The 10,606-nt window shown below is 49.3% G+C and overlaps 1 protein-coding gene across 1 annotated transcript; it reads right to left on the bottom strand.

Annotated features, from left to right (window-relative positions):
• Window positions 1-561: 561 nt before the first annotated feature.
• On the bottom strand, window positions 562-7,389 carry SDS (serine dehydratase). The gene is made up of 7 exons (XM_004379052.2): window positions 7,237-7,389; window positions 6,823-6,862; window positions 6,437-6,576; window positions 6,246-6,337; window positions 4,844-5,071; window positions 2,938-3,062; window positions 562-1,618 (listed from the first exon to the last, which is right to left on the bottom strand). Exons 1-7 carry the CDS (start codon window positions 7,387-7,389, stop codon window positions 1,410-1,412), a joined length of 987 nt encoding a protein of 328 aa, XP_004379109.1. The 3' UTR covers window positions 562-1,409.
• Between the last annotated feature and the right edge of the window lie 3,217 nt (window positions 7,390-10,606).

The following is a 10,606-nucleotide window of genomic DNA, read 5'->3' as shown; positions in this document are numbered from 1 at the left end:
AGGTTAGCAGTTCGAGTCCACCCAGAGGCATCTCAGAAGAAAGATCTGGCAGTCTGCTTCCGAAAAATCAGCCATTGAAAACCCTACGGAGCACAGTTCTGCTCCGAAGCTCATGAGGTCGTCATGAATCAGAATCGACTCAACAGCAACTGGTGTGTATCTGAGGGGGGGTTATAGTGGTTTTCAAACTTTACTGTGAACTTGGAGTTCCAAAAAAAGTGTCCTGGGGGCTGCTATAGGTGATGAAGGGACGTTTGTGAGCAGGCATGGGATCCTTGACCACACCCCAAAAACCCTTATCTGTTTTATACACTGACCTTCAGCATTTGCTTTCATTGGAAGAAAGGATTTTGTGTTTCAAGAGTTTGCAGACACTGACTTCAAGTCCACCCCTCCCCTTTCCCAGAAGTGGGTGTCCAGGTCAGTTTACACACCCCCAGGGATGGGGAACTCACTACCTGTGCTCGCAAGTTCTGTGGTTCTGTGGTGGAGTTACATCAGAACGAGGTCTGCCTCCCCAGTGGGTTCTGCCTTCAGTGGAACAGCCTTTGTCTTGGCCCAAGCCTCTCCTGTTCAGCTCCAGCTTCCTCAACTGCTTCCTGTAATGCAGGGATGCCCCCTCCTGGCACTCAGACCCCACTGGAGTGGCCTCCTGGCCTCTGTGTCTGGCCCCAAGGGTTCCTATGGCACCCCAGGGGCTTGAGCGTGTGGCTGAAAGCCAGCATGGTGAGGTGGAAGGTGGAGAGAGGGAAAGAGCTGACGATGGAGAAACTTTCAGAGGAGGTATGTTTCATAAATATGTATTTTCTTTGTCAGTGAAAAAGTTTGTACATTAGAAAAATGAGTAAGGGTGGGATTGGGCTTCTGGAGAGGAAAGAGGAGATGGTTCCTTGACCCTGGACACTGGCCCATCCTTCTTCCCAGGGAGAAAGTCGGGTGGGCTCTGCTTGCTTCAAGAAGGTCTGGCCTGTTGTGATCCAGGTCCCTCCCCAACCACCCTGCTCTGGGGACCCAGGAAAGGCAGGGTCCACCCTTACAGATGCAGCCAGCTTCACTCGGCTCCTCGCACTGGGAGTTTCCCACAATCCTCAGCTCCAAGACGGCAGCCACAGGCTTACATGTGGGCGATTGTCCACCCCTAGCAGGGGTGGCTAAGGATGGTCACCGAGTTGCCACACAGATACCAAAGAAGGTAAGAGCCTGGCCCTTAACTTCACAGCCTCGATGGCCCTGTCTCGGGCAGCACCGGCCCCTCCGCATGTTGGACTCCTGACAGCCAGGATGCAGCTGCCAGTGCAGGCCACAGGTTCACCACCAAACACAAGAATCCTATTTACAATGAGGCAATGGGTAAAAGTCCAGCCCCTCCAGGGCTGTCCTGGGCAGGCCGTCAAGTGGGTGAGGACTTCTCACTTTGGCAGCCCATTTTTCATGCCCAGCTGGTCCTTGAGCTCCTGCAGCTGGGCCAGGCTGATGTTGCTGCCCCCGCAGACGATGACCACGAGGGAGGCCAGGGGGGCATGGAGCTTCCCTTCTCCCTGCAGCTTCTGAACTACGTGGCTGTAGACTGCGGCCAGGGCTGCCCCACAGGCGGGCTCCACCAGGATCTTCTCGTCATCTGCCAGAGGAGGGAGACGTGAGGGCCAGGCCTGGGCTCCACAGAGCGCAAGGAAACTGTTGGCCATTGGGAGAGCTTGAGGGTAGTGAGCTCATCAGACTCAGCCCCAGACCAAGCCTCCCCTCACCCTCCTAGACTGACCTTCCCCAGCCCTGAGCCGGGGCCTGGGCTTCATCATGAGTGCTGATACTGTTAAAATTATTGTAATTGCCTCAGCACTGTGTTAAAAAGGATTCTGAAAACCATAAACAACGAAAGTGCCCTTCAGTAGGATCTGGTTAAATGAATGATAAAGGATAACTCATACAAATAATGAATGAAGTAATAAGAATGAAGCAGATCACTAGGGCCTGCTACTCAATCTGTAAGATATACCAACAAGTTGAAGTGCACACACGCACACACACACACACACACGCACACACACACACTTAAAACACTAGTCGCCATCAAGTTGATCCCGACTCAGGGTGACCCCATGTGTGTCCGAGTACTACTGTGCTCCCTAGGGTTTTCAGTGGCTGATTTTTTGGAAGGAGATCACAGGCTTCTCTTCTGAGGTGCCTCTGGGTGGACTTGAATCGCCAACCTTTCAGTTAGTAGCCCCGGGCACTTAACCATTTGTGCCACCCAGGAACTCTAACGCACATAAATGAGTGTACATAAAAAATGAAAACTGAGTAAGGTCTGTAGTCTACTTAATATTACTGTATCAGTGTCAATCTCCTGGTCATGATATAAGATGCCACCACTGGGGGAAGCTGGAGGAAGGGTACATGGGGACTCTGTACTATTTTTGCAACTTCCTATGAGTTTATAATTATTTCAAAATATAAAATTAAAAAAGAAGGGTTCTGAGGCATCGTTTGAATAAGACTGCCATAATAGATTAGCCAGGTTGGCTGTGGGTACAAGAGGGTTAAGTGACTGCATAAAGGCTTTCTTTTTATTACCCTGTCATAACCTGATGCCAAATCTAAGTTTCAACCTAGCTATAGACCCATTTCTGAGTCTAACTCTGAGCCCTATGCTTTCCTTTATTACCCTGGCTGCCAGGAAGCTCAGAATCAACATTAATAACCTGGTAGTCATGATGTTGTCATTGATGTTGAATAGATTATGATGTCATGGTCATCAGACTTCATTTGTGGCTTTGATCTTTCTATTTTGTTACTATGTTGTATTATCTTTCCTTAATGGGGAAGGTCTAGGCAGGCATGGGAGACAGAACTGTGAGGAAAATGTGAGATGAATGGGATCCCTTGGCACACAAAGTTGACAGCCACTTAGCTGAGTCAGCAGGAAGGACTGGCATGTACCCACAAACTTCTCAATGGCAGCCACGGCCTCCTGGTCTGAGATCACTTCAGAGAAAATGGGGTGTTCTCGAAACAGCTTCAGGGTCTGAGTTGCCACGGTCTTCACGCCCAGGGCCTTGGCAACACTGGGACAGGGGAAGAGGACAGGAATGGGAGAATCAGGGAGATGGAAGAGAGGAGAGAAAGAGACCAAAAGATGGTTAGTGAGAGGGAGGAAGCAATGGGTCATTGGGCAGGGGGATGGGGCGTACCCCCTGCAGCTGTAAGGCACTGAAAAGTCCCAGGGGCTCCTCCAAACAGTGCGAGGCTGTTAATAAGGCATGGATGGTTTGAATCTGGATAAATAGCATCGCATTCTGTTCAACATCGATTCAGGTGCAAATGCCTGAGAAACTCCCAGAGAGGATCCCCTGCCTTTCTTTGCTCCAGGTTGTACCCTCCATCTGGATGCCCTCACTGAGCTAGCACTGCTCTGCCTGCCCAAGTCCTGCCCTGTCCTCAAGGTGAAGGCCACCTCCTCCAGGGAGCCCTCCAGGGAGCCCTCCAGGGGCATACTCTGTCCCCTGGTCCTGTGTGGAATTTTCAAATGGGTCTTCCCCTCCACCACTCCCCATAGTAATACGCATAGTGACAACTTCTTGAGAAAGCATTAGGTGCCAAGAATTTCACAAGCATTACATAGTTCTCGAAACAATTCTTGATGTGGTTGCTATTATCCGTTCAAATTTATAGATGAGGAGACTGAGGCAGAGAAGGGTGCAGTCACTTGTCACCGTGGAATGGTGGTGCTGAGACTGCAGGCAGGATTCGTGTAACTTGAGAACTTGCACGTGTAATCACTGTGTTCAAGCTTTCCCAGCCTCCCTGGGGTGACTACTAGTTCTATTCCCAGCTCCTCTCCCCACCTCATCTCCTCCTCTCACCCATGAGCATCTCCAGGGCCTGGACCACCTTAGCTGTTAGCCCTGCATGGGGCTTAGAGTAGTCACTCAATTATTTCTTCATTCCCAACAGTGTGCCAGCAGAGAGGCCCCACAGCAACCTGGGAGGCACAAGCTCCAGGTGCCAGACTCAGGCAGCCAGAGGAAGTTCTTACCTGAACTCAGTACTCAGTCTTCCCTATCTGTGGCAGAGACTGTTGTCTACCCCCAGTATCTGTTTTAGCTGCACACATGGATGCCTGGTATAAAGACATTTCCCAGACTCCCTTGCAGCTAGGTGCGGCCATGTAACTTAAGTTCTGCCCAATAAGATGCAAGTGGAAGTATTGTGTCTGTCCTTAAAGGGACATCCTGCCTGATGGAGTGTGGATGTGATAGCTGGTGCTCAAGCAGCCATTCTGGATCATAAGGCTACATACTAAGGATGGTGGGCCAACTAAATGGAGCTTTGTGGAGCCACCATTCCACTCCTGGACTGCCCACCTCTGGGCCTTTTTTTTAAACATAAGAAAGTTCAGTCTTGTTTAAGCCATTGTTATTTCGGGTTTCTGGGTAATGCATCCTAACCTAATCCTAACTATATACCATATATCAAAGGTCTGAGGGCAGGGTATGAACTTTCTTGAGAGTAGGGGCTGTGTTTCTTCACCACTCTCTCCCCAAGATCAACCTGCATCATACACATATTAGGGGCTCAGTCAATGGCTGGAGAATTAATGAAATGAGGTTTGTATAACTCAATAAACGATTATCGCGATAGCATAAGGAAGTGTGACAATAGTAGAGTCAGACAGACTTGAATTTGAGTTTCAGCTACATGACTCTGGGCAAGTAACCAAAGCCTCAGTGTCCTCACTTGTGAAATGGGCTGACTGACATCAGGACCCACCTCGAAGCCAGCACTGGGTGGTGGGGGTGGGGGTGGGGGCTCCAAGCGGGGTGTTATTGCACACCCAGCTACTCACCTGGTAATCTTGGGCAGGGAGACCAGCTTGCCGGCAGTGGTGGCAGCGTGGAAGCTGTGGGCGCCAATGGTCTCCATGGCAATGATGGGCACGTCTCCCCAGCCCACTTCCTGCAGCCCCTGGACCACTCCGCACAACAGGCCCCCTCCGCCCACCGACAGCACGATGGCCCCCGGCTTTGTGCTCAGTGTCTCCTTCAGCTCTTTCACGATGGAAGTGTGGCCTTCCCTGCAGGGTGGGGGAAGGAAGCATGGCTGGTCAAGGCCGGGCTTCCTGCAGACACCAGCTGAGGGTCTGCCTTTGCCCTCATTCCAGGCATCTGAGGGGCCTCGGACTAGTCTTCCCCACCCCTACTCCACCTGGATTCCCTGCCAGCATCTGCATCCCTCTGCTGAGGACTTTCCCTGGCCACTGGGGCTGCCCACACAGGTGTCAACTGGAAGTGCCAGGACATTAACATCCCCTGAGAGCAGTCTTCCACCGCTGACTATGGGAGTTGGTGTATAAATGCCACAGCCCACTCTCCCCTGGGTGGAATAACTGAGGTACGGGTTCTACACTAGCTTCCAAGGTTCTCCAAAGCAATTAAGCTCCAGGTGGCCCCAGCAGTCTCCTGATCATGAAAGCACCCTTTATCGGCTTCCTTCCTTTCCCCACTCCCAACTCCTATTTCCTGCAATCACCTCCTGTTATGGATTAAATTGTGTCTTCCCAAAATATGTGTTGGAATCCTAAACCCTATACCTGTGGATGGAATCCTGTTTGGAAACAGATCACACCTGAGAAAGGCAGGGTCTAGATCTAATCACTCCTGCATTACAAAAAAAGCAGATTAGACACAGAGGCACACACAGGTGCCATGTGAGGAGCGTCTACAAGCAAAGAAATGCCAAGGCTCACCAGAAACTAGAAGAGAGGCTCACAGAAGGAATCGACACTGCCAAGACCCTGACTGGGACTTGCAGCCTCCAGAACTGTGAGAAAATAAATGTCTGTTCTTTAAAGCCACCCCCTTGTGGGATTTCTGTTAAATGGCAGCACTAGGAAACCAAGACCCCTCCCAAATAAGCTGCTTTCCCTGGAATCCTTGTCTCAGGGTCTGTTTCTGGGGGAACCCAACCTCACCTGCATATCTGGGTGCACCTGTGTGTCCACCTGCTGGGTGTGCTGCGTGCAGCCCCTGAGAGTGAGCATCTGTGTACATGTGTGTGTGCACCCGACGGCCGTGCTCGTGGGCATGTGCTTCTGCACAAAGGTATGCGCACAGGGAGGGGACAGGGTCTGTGTACACACGTGTACAATTGCTGCGCACGACAGGGTGATGGCGTGCATTGTGCAGGCGCCTGTGCAGTGGCATGGGAGGTGGCCGCCATCACGCCAGGTGTCCCTGGGCTCCACGTACCAGATGAGGGGGTCGTCAAAGGGGGGGATGTAGACCCAGCCTGGGTTGTTCCTCACCAGGGCCTTGGCAAGCTCGAATGCCTCGTCCAGTGTCTGTAAGACCACAGGGGAGGTGGGAGGGGGTGAGGCATTGAGGGGAGCCTGCCCTGCCACCAGGTGCCCCCGTGGCTCTTGCCCTGGGTTGGCACTCACCTCGCCCACCACCTTGACGATGGCGCCCTCATTCTTGAGCTGCTCGATGGTGAGAGCAGGTGTGGTACTCGGCACGACAATCGTGGCGGGGACGCCCAGCTTCCTGGCAGCATAGGCAGCGGCCATGCCCGCATTGCCCGCTGCCAGGGGTGCGTGGGGGAGGTCTTGTCAGCATGGGAGGGCCTGGGAGCCCAGCCTGGGACTGCTCACCCCCCGCTTGGGGCTCTGGGTAACCACTGGCTGCCCTCAAAATTCCAAACTGGGAACGCTGCAAATGTTTGCCACCTCTCATAGCTGGGGAAATCAGGGCCCAGAGAGGTGGAGAGCCTGGCCCTGGGACACACAGCCCAGGGCAGGCAGAGGCACATAGGCTGCAGGTCGCTTACCTGAGGAGCAGACGAAATGTTCACAGCCTTGCTCAGCCCACTGTGGAAGACAAGGTGGGAGACGGTGAGCCTATCTCCCAGTCTGGGCCTGGGCTCTTCCCTCCCACCTAGAATGTTTTCCAGAAGATTCCAACTTACAGTAGCCCATCCTGTACTGTCCTAGTCCCCCAAGACTACATCTGGCTCATGGGAGGGTGAAGGAGAGAGAGGCAACTGATGGCCTAGGGATCAGTCCATGAGGGGACCCTCATGGATGGGCACCCCTTAACCAGAGGAAGCTCTAATGGTGGGCACTCATTGTGGGGAGCAGTGGCCCACCCTGGGGCTCCTTAGACCACACGCAGCACTGGCCCTGCCCTGTCCAGGAAGGAGGATTTGCCCCCCGCCCAGCTAATATGGAAACCCATCCTGTACCGTCTTGCAGAGGTGCCCAATGCCCCGGATCTTGAAGGAGCCAGAGGGCTGGGCACTGTCCATCTTGAGGTAGACACTGGTGCCCGCCACCTTGGACATGGACATGCTGTCCCGGATGGGGGTCTTCACATGCAGAACCTCTTCAGATGTCATTGCTGGGGAAAGGAAGGAGACCCAGAGGGTCAGCAGAGCTGGCCCTGGGGTCAGCAGCCACCCCACAGTAGACAGCATGGCTCCGGGCGACCCCTTCCCTCACTCTCAGGCAGACCAAGGGAAGAGCCCAGATGATAGCATCATGCTTATTTCACTCAGCATAATGTCTTCAAGCTCCATCCCCACTGTATGTATGTACCACATTTTGTTTATCCATTCATCTGTTGATGGACATTTAGATTGTTCCCACCTTTTGGCCATTGTGAATAGTGCTGCAATGAACATTGGTGTACAAGTCTCTTTTTGAGTCTTTGCTTTCAAGTCTTTTGGGTATATACCTAGGAGTGGGATTGCCGGGTCATATAGTAGTTTTATTTTTGGTTTTTTGAGGACCCGCCACACTGTTTACCACAATGGCTGTACCATTTTACATTCCCACCAGCAACGGATATGGGTTCCAATTTCCCACCTCCTCGTCAACGTTTGTTATTTTCTGGATTTTAGCTTAGCCATCCTAAAAAAACAAAACAAAACAAAACTTTGCCATCAAGTTGATTTTGACTCATAGTGACCCTACAGGACAGAGTAGAACTGTCCCATAAGGTTTCCAAGGAGCAGCTGGTGGATTCAAACTACCAACCTTTGGTTAGCAGTGAATGCTTAACAACTGCACCACTAGGGGCTCCTAGTGGGAGTGAAATGGCATCTCATTGCGGTTTTGATTTGCATCTCTTTGATGACTAATGGTGCTGTGTTTGGTGGCTATTTGAATGTCCTCTCTGGTGAAATGTCTGTTGAAGTTCTTTGCCCATTTTATGATTGGGTTGTTCATCTTTTGTTGGTAAGTTGTCGACGTTTTGTGTATATTTTGGTTATTAGATTCTTTTTGGATATATTGTGGGTTTACTTCTGGACTCTCAATTCTATTCCATTGGTCTATGTGTCTATTATTATACTAGTATCAGGCTGTTTTGATTACTGTAGCTATATAGTATGTTTAAAATCAGGAAGTGTGAATCCCCCTACTTTGTGCTCTTTGAACATTGTTTTAGCTATTTGGGGCCTCTTGTCATTCCATATAAAGTTGATGATTTATTTTTCTATTTCTGTAAAAAGGGCATTGAAATTTTAACTAAGATTGCGTTGTATCTATAGATCGCTTTGGGTAGTATTTACATCTTAACAATATTAGGTCTTCCAATCCATGAATATGGAACATCTTTCCATTTATTTAAGTTTTCTTTAATCTCTTTCAGCAGTGTTTTATAGTTTTTATTGTATAAGTCTTTCCTGTCCCTGGTTAGATTTATTCCTAGGTATTTTATTCTCTTAGGTTCTACTGTAGATGGAATTATTTCCTTAATTTTCCTTTCAGATTTTTCATTGCTGGTGTATAGGAATCCAGCTGATTTTTGTTTGTTGACCTTGTACCCTGCAACTTCGCTAAATTCCTCTATTAGCTCTAGAAGTTTCCTTGTGAACTCTTTGGGATTTTCTATACAAGAGGATCATATCATCTGCAAATAGAGATAATTTTACTTAATATTTTCCGATCTGGATTCCTTTTATTTCTTTTTCTTGTCTTATTGCTCTGGCTAGGACTGCTAATGCAATACTGAATAGAAGTGGTGAGAGCAGGCAGACTTGTCTTGCTCCTGATTTCAAGGGAGAAAGCTCTCAGTCTTCATGCATTAAGTATAATGTTGGCTGTTGGCTTTTCATATATGCCCTGAATCGTATTGAGGAATTTCCCTTCTAGTCCAATTTTCTTCAGGGTTTTCATCAAGAAAGGGTGTTGGATTTTACCAAATGCTTTTTCTGCATCCATGGAGACAACGTTGTGGTTCTTTTCCTTTGTTCTATTGATATGGTGTATTACGTTGATTGATTTTCTAATGCTGAACCATCCCTGCATTCCTGAAATAAATCCCACTTGATCATGGTGTATGACTCTTAATATGCTCTAGGATTCTATTTGCTAGTATTTTGTTGAGGATTTTTGCATCTATATTCATAAGACCTTTGCAGCTTTTGAAAAACATGAGGTGGAGATGGATTTCTGTGTGCGGATATGGAACGAGCTGCATGATGGTTAAATGAATAAAGCAAGGGCAGGATATCAGCCATTGTCTACTCATGCAAAAAATATAGGGACACACATATATACTCCGTATACATACATGTAGACAATCCAGAAGCTTCCATGCACACAGAACATTTCAGGAAACATACACAAGAAACTGGTAAGGGTGGGGGCTCTGTTTCTTCCCCTTGAATCCTCGGGGGGGGGGGGGTCTGTGACTATGGAGGAAGTGACACTTTGTGACTTCCAAGTAGTGATGTGCTGGTAAATGTTTAACAATTGAATCTCTGAAGGAAAAAAAAAAAAGTTCTGTTTTGTAGTGTTTCTTGTACATACTCCCACAGTGGCCAATTTCAAGCTACATTGTGTCATATCCCTGAACATGGAGCTGGGGAGATATGCATACAATCAGCTCCAGAGAGCCTGTGTGAGCTGGCTGCAGGACAAGCCTAGATGATGAAAGCCCTGCTCCCCTTTGTTTCTTGGGAAGCTTCCACTCAGAACCCAGCCACCATATTGTGAGGAAGCCCAAGCCATATGCAGAGTCCACATGTAGGTATTCCAACTGAGATCCCAGCAGACAGCCCACGTCAACTGCCAGACATGTAAGCGAGGAAATGTTTGAAATGACTCCATCTCCACCAAGTGAGAACTTTCTTGCTGAGCCCAGCCAAGCCCCAGAACCGTGACACATAATAATAAAATGATTGCTGTTGGTTTAAGCCACTAAGTTTTGTGGTGGTTTGTTACACAGCAAAAGGAAATAGAATATTAAAATGACTTGTCCAAGGTCACACAGCTCGCAAGTAGGGGAGGCAGGATTTGAACTGAAGTCATCGGCTCCAGACAGGGATGAATTACCCAATAAGCAAGGTATGCATGGGCTTACTTGTGCTTACTTACTAATCTACAGAACACAATTTGGCCTGTTTTTGTGGTGAAACCCATGTGAAATTGGGCACTGCAGATTAATAAGTAAACACAAGTAAGCCTGTGCGTACCTTGCTTACTGGTTAATCTGCCCCTGGCTCCAGAGCCCAGGCTCTGTCCAGGACACATTAGTGTGAAGGTTCTGAGTGATTCGGAAGTTGAGGTGGCCTGGAGTCTGGCCACATGCACTCATACATACTTGGC

The sequence above is a fragment of the Trichechus manatus genome, unplaced genomic scaffold (genome assembly GCF_000243295.1).
Source record: "Trichechus manatus latirostris isolate Lorelei unplaced genomic scaffold, TriManLat1.0 scaffold00061, whole genome shotgun sequence".
In the NCBI taxonomy this organism is placed as follows: Eukaryota; Metazoa; Chordata; class Mammalia; order Sirenia; family Trichechidae; genus Trichechus; species Trichechus manatus.
This window is presented reverse-complemented; position numbering and strand designations above follow the sequence as displayed.